General features: G+C 43.0%; 1 protein-coding gene across 1 annotated transcript in view; it reads left to right on the forward strand.

Moving 5' to 3' along the window:
- Positions 1 to 4,328, forward strand: part of TRIM24 (tripartite motif containing 24) — a 57,551-nt gene extending 53,223 nt beyond the window's left edge. Inside the window, exons 17-19 of the mRNA XM_027743759.2 lie at positions 840 to 914; positions 2,175 to 2,324; positions 3,394 to 4,328. Coding sequence (XP_027599560.2) covers positions 840 to 914; positions 2,175 to 2,324; positions 3,394 to 3,603 — 435 coding nt within the window. The 3' untranslated portion in view covers positions 3,604 to 4,328. The remainder of the gene's footprint in view (positions 1 to 839; positions 915 to 2,174; positions 2,325 to 3,393) is intronic.
- The last annotated feature ends 12,958 nt before the right edge of the window (positions 4,329 to 17,286 follow it).

The raw sequence follows: 17,286 nt of genomic DNA on the forward strand, positions 1-17,286 counted from the left end.
ATTATATGGATGATTATGATTAGATTTATTGCTAATACAGTGTCTAAATATTGCCAGTGCAGTATAGAATATAAGCAGATCTAAAGGGTTATAACATAAGCAGGTTTGGTTGGAAATATGCAGATTTACAGCCTTTGGCCTTGCAGAAAGCACAATTACAGAGCAGCAAAGCACCTATGGAACTGCTTTAGGATTTTATCTCTGTATATGATCTTAGTACTTTTACTGACCTGTCCAGAAGTGAGTGTTCCCCATCTTAGGGCTGAATGTACCCTTCAGGCATCCGTGTTGGGGTGGGATCCATCTGGAAACTGCTTGCAACCTTGGGAGATCAGTTTGCCCAGTTGGTCCAGTCTCCAGCAGCATTTTATACCCTTTTGCAGGCTGATGTGTACTAAAGTCAATGACAATCATCACAGCTCCCCCATCTCTGGAATGCATTAATTATGTGAGCATCCAGACAGTTCCTCCTGCAATTCCTACCTGGTGTTCTTATCTTAGGACAAATCACATTACCCATCAGGACACAATGGGGACGGTGTATGTGTGGAGGACACACTCCAAGACCTGACTGTCTGTCACACCATTATTTACATGTGCTCAATTTCTGGTTTGAGTTAAATGTAAGTTATTATTCTGATAAGGGATCAGCAAGCATAAAATCACACAAAACTATTTTTAGAATCTCTTTCAAGGCTCAAGATCTAGTGTAATATATTTGTACACACAAAGAGGAAGGAGGAACACTGCGCATCTGTTCTGTATTTTCTGTGGTTTGTGATTGCAGCATAAACCATGTAGGATTCTCAAATGACTTAGGCATTTATTTTTTTTTACAGAAATGTGAAAGACTGCTGCTATACCTCTACTGTCATGAAATGAGTCTTGCCTTTCAAGATCCAGTTCCTCCCACAGTATGTACCTCACTTCTTTCTATGTTAGTAGCAAATTGGCCATGTTTTTAGTGGCATTTTTATGTCCTATTACAGTCCATTACCAGAAGTCAAGTTCCCCAGACACTAAGTGTATTAAATGTGTTTAATTTTATTAAAACTATCTGAAGAGGGAAGTTGAAAGTTGAAGGGGATTTACAAGTAAAATTCCACAATACCTTAGATTTTACTTAATACTTCAAAAACAGATTAAAAAAGTAAGTTCTGACCCTATCTGCTAATATCATGTGCTGAGTGATATCACTAAAAAGGTGAATTGCAATATATTTGGGTTTTTAAATACCACCTGATGTTGAGAATTAGGGTACTCCATAGTACTAATATGAAATTGAATTTCTTATTATTAGCTTGAAATTTATTAGTTTAAAATGGTAAACAATACCTGGGTGTGTTAGAAGTCTAAGGATACACAGAAGAGTTACCAGTGTGATTAGATGAAAAGATGTTCTTTAAGATAAGTCAATGGGGGAAGAATTCAGTAAGTAATATGCTCCTATGCAGCCTTTATTTCATTTGAATAGGAATTCTGAAGAACAAATCAGAGAGTTTAATAATAAGAAATGGCATAAGAGATTAATTGATTAATCATATGATGGTCTTGTGTTACTAAATTCAGGTATTACAGCATTTCTCTTAAAATGTGAATCTAGTTAGGAAAAAAGTATAAAAATATTACCATTGGATTTCATATCTTATTTTCTAATTTCTAATTCTTTCTAAAGAAAAAATAAGTCTTAGTCCTACAACCACAGTTTGAGTGTCAAAATCATTGATATCTCTGAAATTTGCCGCCATTTCGAAGGACATATTTCATGACCAAACCTCATTTTAAGCAACTCATTTACCATCTCCATTTTAGTTGTCGTATAGTGGTCTTGAGAATAAGTCTTGATAGATAGCTTATTTGACTACATCTGAAAATAATGTCCAGACCAAGTCATTTGCTCTATAATATGTAGTCGTCGTAGGTGGAAGTTATGTTTGTTTCTCTTTGATTTTAAAATGAGCATTGCAAGGAGTATATTTTAGCCAGCAAAACTGTCATAAGTCACTGTCATTCCAGAAACTGTCTGCATGTATGTTAAAAGTATAATTCTTGTATCTCAAGGTTGTACTTTGAAGATGAGACTAAAACCCTGCCCACTCCCTAAGATCTAAAGGTTTATAAAACAATAAGTAATGAAGGTGACTGCATTTGGTAAAATTTTTCTTTCCCTTTAGGTTCCTGATTACTACAAAATAATCAAAAAGCCTATGGACTTGTCAACCATCAAGAGAAGACTTGAAGTGACCAATTCATTCTACACAAAGCCAGAAGATTTTGTGGCTGATTTCAGACTGATTTTCCAAAACTGTGCTGAATTTAATGAGGTTAGAAAACTAGATACTGTATCAGATTTTGTAGCTTTAGTTCTTTCAGGAAAACTGTAATGGGAGTAGAACTTGCAATGCAAGAATTTATTGTATTAAACTTACTTTGACGATGGGACTGCAGTGAAAATATAGATCACATTGAATGCTGCTGTGGTGTTAGATGATTATGCAGTGGAGATCTTTCCACAGAAGGAAGGAGGATTGTAACAAAAATGCTAGCTGAATGGCAGGATAGCAGGTAAAGAAAAGAACAGTTGCCACAATGGTGGGCATTTGATTTTAAAATTGGTTTAATTCTCCTTGCCGCAGATATTAGATGCAGTGGGATTTTCATTCTGGGAGCTCTGGACTCACCCATATGATTTCAAGTTACATGTTGAGTGATTGTTATTATTATCCTGTGCTGCATGTAAGGGAACATGTGGAACATGTGGTGAAAAAGGGTTGTGGGTGGACCACAAAATGAGAGAGAATTACATTGGGAATAAAGGCTTCTCTAAGTGGCCTCAGTGGGGTTCTCATCCAGTGACCCCTTATAGCTGGGAATAATTCCTGCTGTGGTGATCTCTGCTTCAGGAAACTGATGAGCTGTGGTGGCTCTGGATGACTTTAGGACTGCGTAATCTTCCATGTTACAGTCATTGTCTACCAAGTAATATTATCACCATTATTAAAAGCTGTCTGTAAGCTAGAGAAATTCTAACACTCTGAAGACATACCTACCTATTTCACAGCATAGCACAACTTCTTTCCTCCCCCCCACACCCCTCAGTAAGGTTTTAAGAGGTTTTAAAATCTCTTCAAATAGCTTTTAGAACCCAGGCAAGTATGGCTTTTGTGACTGGCTTCTTTGGTAATCCCTCAGAGAAAAAGGTCCTTGAGGGTGTCGGCTGAAAGATTTATGCTCATGCTGTTTTGCAGACTTGTGCTCTTTGGGACCATATGTTCCACAGGTGCCATTCTTGCTGCTGATTGATGTTTTCTGTAGTTTTTGCCTGAAAGACCTGATGTGATGTGAGTATAAAGCTATTTCATGATGCACTGATGTTGTTAATTCACCCAACAGCCTGATTCAGAAGTGGCCAACGCCGGCATGAAACTTGAAGCGTACTTTGAAGAACTTCTAAGGAACCTTTATCCTGAGAGAAAGTTCCCTGTACAACCCAATGTCCAGAGTGAAAAAGATAATACAGAACTCACTGATGACTCAGATGATGACTTTGTACAACCCCGGAAAAAACGCCTCAAAGGAGAAGACCGTCAGTTGCTTAAATGAGCCACATGTGTTACTACGAAAAGTTTTTTAAAAACTGAGAATATTTATCACTGTTACCACTGTTTTGACTTGTAGGTTTGTGAATATTTACCAGACTTTCTACCCCTTGTCTGAAACAGAAATCTGTGGAGATCAAGGCATGTGAAGAGGTTCTCTGAAGTTCAAAACTTTCATCTCTTTTCTGGAGCAGCGCAGAAATTGCCATTTTTGTGGGATGACAGCTGTTTAACTTTGCTTTGAGGAAGAAGTTTGTATAGAATTGAACTTCAAAACATCACATGAGTTTAACATGTGGCTTTCTGAATTTGAAGAAAATATGATCTCACCGGACTTTTAATTTTACCAAAGGCATGTGGCTGGCCATAATTTGATCCCTTTGTACTGTATTTAATACAAGCCATGAAAAAGGATGGTGTAATGTTATTGTCCTGCAGTACTGATTGGTACAGTGAAAGTGTAGTTGCCCCCAAAGAACTTGTTGGGAATTTTAAAATGTAAGGGGGGGGGGGGTGTATTAAAAATAACTTTTGAAAAAAGGAAGAAAAGGAACTTTTTTGAGAGTTTTTAATGGAGGAAGTAAAGGACAGAATACTTTGGTTTGCGCCATTTTTCTCACCACCAGCAAGAAACAATGGTATTGCTGTACTGTTTTGTTTAACAGGTGTCTCAAGTGTGCTGTACCTCTGTTTAATAAAGTTGATGGGAAAGTTTGTTTGCAATTATCAGTCAGTCTTTGTCTATGTTTAAAAAGGGGAAAAAATCATCCTTTGTGTCCACAAGTTCTTGTTCTTTTTCCAAATTTGTAAGTGTGTTGTTGTCAAAATGCAACCATTGTTGTAACCAGTGGAAATAGCCATTGTTACTTACTTGGGAGTACACAAGTTTGAAGGGAAAGATACTGCTCTTCAGCCCTTCATCTGTCCCTGTAACAATCACCAGAAGATGAGTATGAATTACCTTATTTTGTTCTGTCTACTTCCCAGAAGCTCTGACAACATAGATGGTTGGTTTTGCCCCCAGAGGTTGCAGAGTTAGCGAAGTGCTTGTCTATGGTTGCCCCACTTACAGGCTTATAATCTTCATTTATGTAATCTTAAATGAAAACTGAGTGTTCAGGAGAGCAGTCTTTTGAATTAATTGAGCTCCGATTGTGCCGGAATTTTTCAGCGGGAATTGTGAAGACAGCTGAGTGCACACAGGCCTGCTTTTGACTTGCTGTGTAGTCCTAATGTGGTGCTGTGGATACATCACTGAAGAGACTGGATACAAGTGCTGTTTGTGCCTCCCTGCTGTGTACACATGCACTCAGAAAAAGGCCCTGGTTTTGCCTCTCACCAGATGAGATGCTGCCCACCTGCCTTTGTCAGAGGGTGGCACTGCACACTAAAATGTAGCGGACACTCCCAAAGATGACTCAGTTGTGTTTGCAGCAGGCCTTTGACATAGCTTTTGATCATGTGGTGGATTTTTAGGCTGCCCTGAGCAACCATTTATTTTCTATTTTTCTTCTGTGTTTTTTTGTTAGTTTGTTTGTGTGCTCTGTTTTCGTGGGGGTTTTAATTATCATTATTATTATTGCTTTTGTGGTTTGGTTTCCTTTTTTATGGAAATTTTTTATTACCTGAAGAGAATTGCTTGTAAATTCTACTATCCTAGAGTACAGATAAATAATAAAGAGAGGTTAAGGAGCAGAACAAGATAGTGAGGGAGACCATTCTAGCTAAACAAGTGTGATCAGTGCACAACACAATAGCACAGACTGAAAAAATAAAGAGGCACTGCCATTGCAATATTTGAACTCTTAAAGATCTAGCAAAGCCTAGAAGTCCTAGATACTCCAGCACCAAGTTCAACAGTGCTTCCAGAGGAAGAAGGTGCTGTGTGTTTCCCCGGACCATAAGTTGCAAGCACAGATTTATTAGGAGGCTTTTAATGCATTTAGAGGTGAAGCTGGACACCTACTCAGCTCCATTCTCAAGTTATCCTGGTGGAAAACACTTGGGAGAGGAGAGTAGATGTACTCCTACAGTCCTTACTTAGTTGTCTGCTGTAAGCTGCTTGAAAATGTCTCTCTTTAAATAATCCACTGGAAAAAATATGACTCACCTTTTATTTTGTGGTCTTGGACACCACCCTAACAATCCTCAGAAATTGTCACTGCAGTGAGGTTTGAGATGTTAAATTTTTGCTACTTCATGCAGATGGTATATGCACAAAGAGTTGAGGAAAGTATTATATTCTTTCAAGCTGCTATGGCAAAGACCATATCTTCTTTGTGTACTTTTCCCCCCTTTACCTCAATTCACTGAATGGGTTTCCTATTTTTTTTTAAATTTGTGTGTGTGTGTGTGTGTGTGTGTGTGTGTGTTCTGTGTCACTACTGACAGGACTCATCATCTCACTTCACAGGAAGGGTAGAAAGCATCTATTTATTGAATCATAAGAAAAGGAACATCTTTGAGAAATTTTCCATTTTTCTATACAAATCATAACTTTCACACTGTTCAGTTGCAATTTTTTTATAATGGAAATGGTATGGAGAAGCAATCAACATCAAATGCAGCTCACAGGAAATGACAGATTCCAAAGGTTTATTTTTCTTTCCTACCCAGTCCAACATCAAACACTTGTTTTCATTTTACTTGCTAAAAGGGGAAAAGAAAAAAATACATAAAATTAATAAAATGCACATGAAAACCAACAGAAATGGATACAGTGGAAAATAATATGCATTTGGATATGTCCAAAAGGTCTCGCTTCTGACAAACAATTCCCTGACTGCTTCGAGAGTGGACTGATACTGTCTTAATAATCTGAAATGAGTAGATGTGCTTTTTAAATGTCAGTGTCTAGATTTCACAAAAAGTTACTTACATAGATTTTATTTAGTTGGTTCATTTTGACCTAGTTTTAAGGAACATATCTATTGCCTGGAGCCTTAGCACTAAATATTGCCATGTTAGAAGAGCTTTTACATCATGTATTTAAATTCCTGTGTGGACTGGATGACTGTACTGTGTGAGGCCCTTGGATGACATGTTCAACAGTCGTGATTTGTCAGTCCCTGAATGGCTACACGACAGAAATGTAACTTCTTAAGTGACCATGAGATAAGAGTCATAAGTTGAATTTAAGATCTAAAAGGCACTTCTCTGCCTACACAACTAGTTCTACAGATTTTTATTTTTCCGTTCTTTTGACTTGTGCCATGTAAAGGCCAGCAGCTGGAGTTTATACCTTATTTGTAACAAGGAGGATAATAAATTAATTGAGTTAGTGCCCCAGGAAAAGAGAGATCCCATTAAGGAACGATTACACTTGTATTTTTCTCAACCGCTGTTAGCTGAAGTTATTCCAGCTGTAGCTGAATCAAAGCTTTTATATTTAAAGCAGTTTTAATGAAGTGTTTTCCTTAGTAATTATTGTAAATCCAACCTTATGAAGGTCTAAGTGGCTCTCTGGCCTCTTTGTATGGGTTTGAATTTCACCCAGGAGGGAAGAATAAGTTGGTTTGTCCATTTCTTTATGTAAACTTTGATCCTGCCCCCTCCACCCCACCCCAGTCTTCTAGGAAATATTATACAGATACTTCGAATTACATAAAACCATAAAGCACATGCTTTTCTAAAAGGCAGTCATTTAAGGAAGCAGGCAGCAATTAATTTTTTAACCCTTAAAATCCTAGTGTTAATTGTCCCATGAACTTTGGGGGAACCTTAGAAGATGTGACCCAATGAAGTTAAGAGTGTGTGTTTGTGTGTGTCTGTATGTAACACATGTGTGTTTGTATATGTGGGAGTTTTGAAGTCTGGTTCCAAAGCCCTCATAAACCAGTTTGATCAATCATCTGCCATGCTTTAGGCTACTAAAGAATATGGATTATTTAGCCCATGGTGTTGTGGTTTATACAGGTAAGACTGCAGAGTGACACAGAGTGATGTGACCGTGCTGCATGCATGCCATGCCGGTATAGATGAACTGACTGGAATCACAGAAGTGCTCACCACCTCCTCTAATTAAACTAGTGTGACTTGCACATGGGAGGCTGGCTGAATTTAAACTTGCCTCCTTAATCTTTGTGCTTAAGTGTTTTGGCTGTTTGCTTTGTAAAGAACACTAACCCTAAGGGCTTAGCTAATGGACTGATGGAGGTGGGGCTGTAGCCCTGAATTTGATGAAGAAATGGCTTTTGTAGTTTAAAGTATTCTATGCATCTGCTGTCCTCCCTCCTTGCAGCACAGGCAAACCAGAACATGTGCCTATGAAGTAGCAGCTTCAAAGTCTGGATTGAAGGTAGGAATGAAGAGAGGCTTGCACAAGCTAAAGCTGACATGCTCACATGTAAACTGAGGTGGCTGAGGCTGGCATTCTGGTTTATTCTTTCACAAGAAATGAGTTTTAGGCAGCTGGAATAACTGCAACAGCATGTTCCTGTGCTTGCCTATCTGGCTTATGAAACCTCAGGAGAGTTCAGTTTGGATTCTGGCTGAATCATCAGCTCCAGTCTCTAAACAGCATTTAGATACACAGGAGCTGCTGGGGTGGTGATACACACCTGCAGGGCCCTGCCCTTGGTCTCGATGGGCAGTGTGACCGCAGAGATCGCACAGACAACACACACAGATGAGAAAAGACACAGGGCCCCAATGAAAGAAGCGTTCATAAGGACCTGCAGGCAAAAGAACATTGAACATGAGCTTGGTGGTATGGGGGGCTGGCACTTAATTAGGAATTAAGAGTGAACAAAAGGTCACAAAGAGCTGAGAGACTCCGCAATAGAAAAATGTCTTGTGAATCTTAAGAGCTTTCAGGAAGTAACAGATACTACCAAGACGAACTCCATGATGAGAATTATGCAGAGCTATATCTGTCAGAGACCATCCAAATACTCTGTGTACAGGGTTGGGTGATTGATTACACCCTTTTATTTGGATGAACGTCAGGGGTATCTCTCTATATCTGACAGCAATGATCGCAATGTTTACCGACATTATCAAGCATGCTCTTACTTGTGATATAAATGGGGCCACCATAGCTCCAACACGGCACAGTGACCCACTTGTTCCCATCCCCAGCGCTCGCATTGTGGTGGGATAAACCTAAAACAGGCCAGAAAGAAACTGGATTAGTGCAACACCAATCTGTGATATCTGTACCTTTCTTTTTTGTTAATTTTTGTTCAGAGAGACCCGTTGTGTTATCAAGGGCAGCTAGTGGGATAAGAAATGAAAAGAAAGAAAGGCTGCTTTAGGTCTTGAGCCATTACAAATCTCTCTTTTTTTGCCCAAAGTAAAGTTTTAGGGCAAGTCAATCAAAGCTAGAGGTGATTCCCCTGCATTTGCTTAGCACCACTGCTATCACCTTTCTCCCAGCTACGCTGGGCAGCTCACACCAAAGTCACAGAGTTGGGTGCTGAAGGAAGAATTCAATTAATATTGCCGGGCCCGTATCTGGAAAGCAGGAAGAAAGGACATTGTCTGCAGCCTTCAAGACTGCCTATTCATTTTTATCAGCAGCACTTTTGTTTAGAAGGAGGAAAAAGAAAAAACAGATCCCAGTAAGAAAGCTCCAGGCTTAGAAGAATATGTTTTGTGTAGTTTATCTCTCACATTTCCCAAACACCTGTGCCAATAAAACACTTTAAGTATGGATTTTGTTTAACTTTTTTAAATCCTCTTAACAGATTTTAGCAAGTATACTCACATGAGCCTTTGTTCAGATACTTTACTGGGCCAAGTGAATGGAGTAAGTTAATTCAATAAGAGTCCAGGCACATGGCTTAAAAGGGAATTTTCAAGTTTGGTTTTGACCATTGATTAAATTGTGAGTAGAATTGTTTTATGATGTGGCTGTTGCAGCAATGCTCTTTACATCAACACCAGTCAAAACTACTAAAATTTTGGTATTTTTACAAGCCTGGTGCAAGTTTAGATATTATAGTGCACTATTAAAAGAAATATCAGGCCAAAATGGAGAGCTACTTTTGTTTGCTCTTTATCACTTTACTCACTTGAAAGGAAATACGTTTAACTCCATACAATTGTTTTTTTAAAAAAGAAAAACCAAAAAGCCCAACAATGCATACTTAACTTGCAGAACTCATGGCTCCAAAGCTGTATGAAGGACAAGCTCTCTGAAGGATTAAAACTATTTGCAGATAGAACACAGCAGTTTCCATTAAGTGAAAAGAATCATATACATAACCTTATATACTACCTCAGTATTACTACATCAGTCCCTTTAGTCTGGAAAAGGTTCCTTTTAGTGGAAGCCTATTTTCTAACTGCAGGGGTTAGAGAGGGGAAAGATTGTGGGGTTTGAAAGATGGTGGTACCCAATATCCTCAAAAATAGTGGGGTTTTTTCAGCAGCTGGCTCAGTAGAGTATTCCTCTTCCACCTGCTCCTGTCATCCCCAGCTGGTTTTCTGATTCCTTCTCTGATCTTGCATGTGAAACAGTGTGGCCAGGAAGCCAGAAATACTTAGTTCAAGAAAGGTGACTAGCTAATCAATAAACTAGTAGATAGCATTCCTGGGTATATGCAAATGGTATTTCAAGCAGCATAACAAACTTCAAGGAGGACCCACCTCTGCTGTGTAAATGTAGATGGTGTTGAAGTTTGCTGAAACCAAGGCACGCAGCATGAAGAGAAACCCAACCATGCCTGCACTAGAGAGAAAGCCATGTGGGGCAGAGTTAGCATCACTGAGCAGAAATCAGCAGAGATACAACCTAATATATGCACTGTGCTAAGCCTTTTACCAGCTTAATATAAGGGAAAGCATAAGGAAAAGCTGATTGTTGACAAGTAGTCATCGTCAAGGCATGTTTGACAACAGGCTATTACATGTAAGGTTTCCTTTAAGCCAGTGTTAGAGGCTAGAGAAATGATTTGAACAGGACCTGAGTGGCTCAGCTGGTGCCCTCAGCATCATGGTAAAGCCTTGACTTCCAGCCTGGCCCTCCCTTTTGGTCCCTGTATAAAACTTTTGCAAGAAGATATTATGGTCAGGCTCAGCTTTAAGGAAACCTGAAAATACTAACAGCACTGAAGCTCACTGAATGACTGGAAGCTTCCTGACATTGGCTTATTTAGCTTAACAACTATTTGCAGCCTCCACTCCAGCTCCCAAGTATTCCAGCCAGCCTCCAGGACCGGTGTTCCATGGGGAAGGGATGTACACCTGTGGCGAGCAGCCTTCAGGCTACATGGTAGTTTAGAGGAAACTTCAATGTGAAGCCATCCTGATTTTCAGTAACCATTAAGCTCTGCCAGCTTGAGAGGGATCAATCTTACGCATCCTGACAAATTACAGCACTTGTGGCAGACTTTCTCTTGATGCCTTGAGCTCTCATGAAGGGCCTGACTCTACAAGTTAGAGCAGACATATGTAACATTTCCAGAAAAGAAAGAAAGGGGGGAAAAAAGTGAATGAAAAATATTACTTCTTTTCTAGACTGTGTTAAAAGCAGCTTGTATGCTAAGGTGAAGCCATGTGGGCTCAGTAATACAAGTGAGCCCCTCTGCACACCACTGCACCACAGCATCTGCTGCCACAGCTTTCCCAGGAAGAAGGGGAACTAGTCAGAGGCTTTTTTCAGGTCTAAAAGAATTACTGGCCTGACAGACTGGTGACCTGAGAATACTATAGGTCTCGCCCTCAGCATTGCATGACCCTCAAGAAGACCCACAGTCTGAGTCAGAGTACCTGGAGGTGCAGATATTAAGGAGAAGAAAGAATAGGGCTGTACATGCCATGGTGATACACAGGCTCAGACGTCTTCCGAGGAGATTGATGCCAAGAATGTTCAGAGGATTTACTGGAGATAAAAAGGAAAACCATAAAACATTAGATCATCTAACTGCAATGACTGCCTGTCTTGACAGACCTTATGCAGTGTGCCTCAAAGACACCTGTCTGCATCCCCAGTGCCTACCAAATGTTCTATAAAATGCACACACCCTATAATTCTTTTCCCGTACCCAAACCCTGTAATTTGCACCCATCCTCCTTTTTTTTCATCTTTCCCCTCAGATGGCAGAGCCTGTGCTTCTTTGAAATTGCCCTGCTGTGCTGAGGCAGGGCACCAATGCCTGTCCTGAGCTGTGCAAGGAAGGCACCCGTTGGGTGAGCAGCACAGGCCTGGGTGGTTTTCCTCCCTCTAGCCACAGCCCAGCCAAGCACCAGGGCCTGGAGTGCACCCCACTGAGTCCCCCATTGAGCCAGGAGCCCAGCAGGCACCTGAGCACATCACTGGACTGATCCCAGCCTGGCTGCCCCTGCAGCCAACACCCCATTGCTTTGTTGTTCATCTGCTGAGACATGAACCAGGGAAAACGTGCACCTCTCAGGCATATTGTAACACTAGACCCACACACCACACCAAGTTCTTTCAAGAGTGCCACATGGATGCTTTAGGCCATCCTACCATCCATCCCCCAGTGCTCCCAGGCAGGTTGCACCAGGGAGCAGTTTGGTTTGTTGTAGATTCCCTGGGCACTTAGCTGTCCTTTGCTGTAGTGCTCAGCACAGTATCTGCTCCCAAGGCCACCATCTCTTGGAAAGCAGGGCATGTGATACATTCAATTATGCCGATCTAACTATTTGCAATCCTTACTTGTTTATGACTTTCCAAAATCTGCATATTTGGGAAGCCAGGCTCAGTTCTGTTACGTTAAGAGCAATTTCCCCTGGAGTCTAACCAAGGCTGTTGGTATGTACAAACTGCAAAGGAGGTCTTTAGCTCTGTTCCTGGAAGGACCTGTGCTGTCACCAGAAACTGAATTATTCACCTGGGGAGCAATGCCCTCTGTTTCCCCTTTGCCACGGGCTCATGGCCTGTGTCCCAGAAGTTGCCAGCAATGCATGCACAACTAAAACCTTTGCATTGAGCTCTGGCTGTCTGCAGTAGGGAACAGGAGGGCAGGGAGGGGAGGAGAGGTTACGTGCGATCTCTCCGGCTGTGCTGATGATCATGGTCTGGTAGGCAGTGGGCCCAAACAAGTGGCAGTGGCAGGGGCTGTGGCTCTCCTCAGAGTCATCGCCAGAGTCCTGCACTGGTGGGGCTGCAGAGCCACAGACGACGTCCCGCTCCAGTAACTCAGCACTGGCCAAGATGACGCCATAATAAGCGAAAGCTATGCCAAGCCTGTGGGGAGAAAAGATAAATAAGGTGCAGCTATGAGCCCACACTGAAGCAAGTTTACTGGCAGGACTTCTGACCCCAATGAGGTTCCAGGCTGGAGCAGCCTGTTCCTGAAGGACTGCACCCCGTGGAAGGGACTCACACTGGAGCAGCTCGTGAAGAACTGCAGTCCATGGGAGGACTCACATTGGAGAAATTCATGGAGGACTGTTTCCTGTGGGAGGGACCCTATGCTGGAGCAGGGGAAGAGTGTGAAGAGTCCTCCGCCTGAGGAGCAACGAATAGTAGAGACAACACATGAGGAACTGACCACAGCCTTCATTCCCCATCCCCTGTTCCACTGGAGGGGAGGAGGGAGAGAAAATCAGGAGAGAAATTGAGCCTAGGAAGAAGGGAGAGGTGAGGGAAAAGTGCTTTTAAGATTTCATTTTATTTCTCATTTCCCTACTCTAAATTGATTGGCAATAAATTAAATCAATTTCCCCAAGCTGAATCTGTTTTGCCCATGATGGCAATTGGTGAACAATCTCTCCCCGACCCACAAGCATTAATTCATATTTTCTCTCCCTTGTCCAGCTGAACATGGGAGAAATAGAGCAGCTTTGGTGGGTACTTGGTATCCAGCCAGGGTCAACCCACCACAGTCATTATGCTTGTCATTTTGCTTGCCCTTTATTTCTGTTTCTTGCTCTGCAGCAGGTGACCTGCTGTGGCCATGCTGAGGAGAGCCTGCCCCTTCAGTCCCTTTCTTAATGCAGGGCTGTAAGTGAAGACATTTCCAAACCACCCCTTCCTGGGGAACCAGGGAATCTCAACATCGGGCCTCAACACTTTCAGCTCCCATGAAGCAAATACCCAGGTTATTTTTTAGTCCTTATCCTTTCTACCCAGGGATTTTCAAGAGGAGTTTTCATTAACTGGCTGGAGAGGCTCACATTGCACCCTGGCTGGCTGTCAAGAATACAGAATTGGTGATGGCAGCCTTGCCTTGTCTTTATCAAGTAATTCAGCATACGCATAATCATAAGCAGGCTGATAAGTAATTTTCACTTTTTTATTCCCCCCAGCATTTTCAGACACAAGTAGCAGAATCTGGGCTGCCTGGGGAGGCAGGAGATGCTTGGGGCAGGGAGGGATGGGAATGCAAACCCAAGAACATGCCAGAAACTCCTGAGAGGACTAGGAGAGAAAGGAAGATTAAAAAACAAAATGATATTTCATAACACTCATAACAAGTCAAGAAGAAAAAAAGCATAAAAAATTCAAGGCCTGGCTAGCAACATTTTGGGTCAATGTGTTCCCACGGACCTATTATTTATACATTTCCATTCCAGACAGCAAAGTCAATGAAACATGTATTACCCTCGCATACAGCTACTGGGAACATTGCATATGAAACCCATTTCTTCAATCTTAATTTTCCCCAGTGAGTGGAACTGGCACCAGTTAATGTGTTTCTGTCAGAGCCCTGTTTCACCAGGACTTTGGCTGGCCTGCAAAGGTGGTATGTTTGTCTTCCTCTTGGGAAGAACAAGTTTACACCAAGAAGGGAAGCGGAGTTGCGGGGACATGGCTGGTGCGTGCTGCAGGCAGGCGTGGGCTTTCTCCTGTGGCTCTCACCTGGCTCCCAATCAACCTTCCATGAGCTGCCCTGTCCTGAGAAACGACTCATGGCACCCTACACCACCCTGGATGTCCAGCCCTTTTCTGCCTCTCTTAACAGCAACCAGTCAGGGTGTCTGAGGAATAGTCTGAGGTCAGGGCAAACCTGTGGTGATCCATGTCTGCATACTCCCCTCCAGCTGCCAAGGATCTGCAGTCACCATCTGAGGCAGAGTGGTGCCTTGTAATGGCAGAGTCAACGAGAGACTTCTACTCCCTGCACACTTTCAACTGAGAGAATGAGATGATAAACAAGAGAAAAAAAAATTACCATATGATCCATATCTGTAAAGTGGTTCTGAGGTATTTGGGGTGGATGAGGTCCTTGAATCTTCCTCCCCTTTCCTGCAAACCATATGTTAGAAATAGAAATTATAAAAAGGGCATCTTTTATACAGGGGCAAATGTCCTGTGGCAGCAGCTGCCACCCCAGGCCTCCCTGCCCTTGCCCCAGGCTGCTGGTGGCACAGACTGACAGATGGTGCAACACAGAACCCCACCAAACCTGCAAAGAGGAAAGCCTCGCTTCCTAAAAGATGCCCACAGGAGGATGCACTGCAAAGGATGGAAGGGGGGAGAAAGAACATCCTGAGCACTCCCAGCAGGTCTCACAGATCCCAGTAGTCTGGCCCCAGTGTGACCATGATGGAGCCAGAGGGGGCCTTGGTTGCTTCTTATGGGGTCAGCACTGCTGGGGCTGCTGTCAGCTCTCCTTGCCCCACGTGCTGCTCTGCTTGTGAAGCAAGTTTTTGGCCTGAAATGCCAGCGAGCACAGACACAGGCAGGCACTTGGGGGACCCTGCCTGCCCTGCTGCTCCCCAGGAGCCAGCAGCTGCCCCAGCATCCCGCCACCGAGGGGAGAGGAGTTCACAGCAGTGGTTTGGTTTGCCTTTATTTTTATTTTCCTCCTCATTGGTTAAGCTTGAGAGGGTGCACAACCAACAAAAACGCTTCCCACAGCCAATGTGGGTCCATTACATAAATTCAATTAAACTACAGGGAAGCTTTAATCCTAATTAATTCCACTACAATAGCACCATCTTGCATGAGTTGCTAAGGACAATATTTGGTGCCTGTGGGATTGAATAAGCAGCAAAGAGGTCCAGGAAAGAGACTTAAAAGAGCTGGATACTAATTTTGAGGCCCTTGACAATAGATTTGTCTAATCTTCCTCTCTTGGGGGCCAGAGGAGCCACCTGACTAAGTCCTCCCACCTACCAGAAGGCAGAGCCCAGACTAGGGGGTAAGGAGGAGAAGCCTGGGAGGAACCTGGCCCCAGCTCCTCTCCTGCCTGCCCTGAAACACCCACACACACTTGTGGGCATTTCAGTCCAGCAGTGATTAAATCCTGAGCTGCTCAGCTGCTTACAGGTGCAGATGGTGGTAGCCGTGAAATGGTCTCTCCTGCTTTGATCCTCTTCTGCTGGTCAGTGGCTCCACACTCAGGGAACCTGAGGTGCTGGGACACAGTGGACAAGCCAGGCCAGGGGCTGGGAGAAGCCTCTGGCAGCACTGAGTTGACCTCATGGCAGGGATCCTTTCAGCCTGCCTGGTCACAGCCCTGAGACGGACTCCAAGGGGCAGTTCCAAGGTCTCATGGCGCAGGGAACACCCCTGTGGGACGGATGGGTAATAAGGAAGAATGTGCTTTGCCAGGAGCCCTTTTCATGGTAAAGGAAATAAATCTTTCCTTAGCACAATATTTTTTTGAGCGAACACAAAATGAGGAGAAAAAAAGCAGAAAACTCCATTCTATTTTGAGGGCCAAGATTCCAATCTCTCCAAAAGAAAAGCCCAGGATGGATGGGCTGGGCAGCAATGCAGCCTCAACTTACCTTGGCAGGCTCTCTCAGCACCCCCTCTGGCATCGCCGCCCCATTCATCCTGGCTATCCTCTGCAGCGTGGCCAGGGCAGCCCCCATGTTTCCCGTGGACACGTTGTACCGTGCCGATTCCGGGATGAACTGAAAGCAGAGTGGTGTCAGAAAGCCTTTCTGCACCCCTCTTGTCCTCCTCAGCTTCCTGTCACGCCCAGGGGTCTGGTCAGGTTAGCAGGGGCACTCCATGAGTCAAAGCAGCCTTTCGCCTGTCCTCCTGCCCAGCCATGCCCTGGGGTACCCCTCCAGGTCCCCACATCCCTTGCTTGGGGGGCTCACCCTGCCCAACAAACCTGTTTCTTGGTCCAGCTCCCAGGATTCTGCCACTGAGCCATCTGTGTCTAGCACTTACGAAAGGTGGGAGCCAAAGATACAGGCTTAACAAAACCAATCCTGAATTAATTGACATTCTAAAATGAGACGAGGCACATGTGACTTACTTAAGCAAAAGTCCTGGAAGATACCACAAGGCCATTTTAATAAAAAGAAAAGCATAACTGAAATTTAGGAACTAATTCACTCTTCCCTAGCATTTACAATGTTGACCCACACTCAGTGCTCTTTCCAAAATAAAATACTTCTAAATTATAAGCAATTACATCTGTATCACTGAAATATGAATTAAAGACTCATTTTTTTAGAGGTATGTACGCTGACTCAGTCTTTTTTTTTTCTTCTGGACTAAGAACTTTTGCTATCCATTTTTTTTTCTGGTAAAAATAATCAAGGAAACCAAACATCAGAGTTATAGAAGTGGATGCTTACAATGACCTGGCATTTGCCTGCCCAGGTGGCACCCCAGGTGGACTTGTGCATTCATTCAGCTGCAGGAAGGGCTTTTACATCTGTGTGGCTTCCACCAGCCACAGCTCAGGACTGCAGTGCCTGTGGACACTGTAAATAGGGATTTTCCACATCACCCCCACAAATAAGATGGTTCTTATGTCTGAGCCTGATATTTCTGAAGGAGAAGTAAACCTGGGGAAGCTGTGCTCAA

The sequence above is a fragment of the Pipra filicauda genome, unplaced genomic scaffold (genome assembly GCF_003945595.2).
Source record: "Pipra filicauda isolate LSUMZ 115617 unplaced genomic scaffold, ASM394559v2 scaffold2_size9829703_pilon, whole genome shotgun sequence".
NCBI lineage: Eukaryota > Metazoa > Chordata > Aves > Passeriformes > Pipridae > Pipra > Pipra filicauda.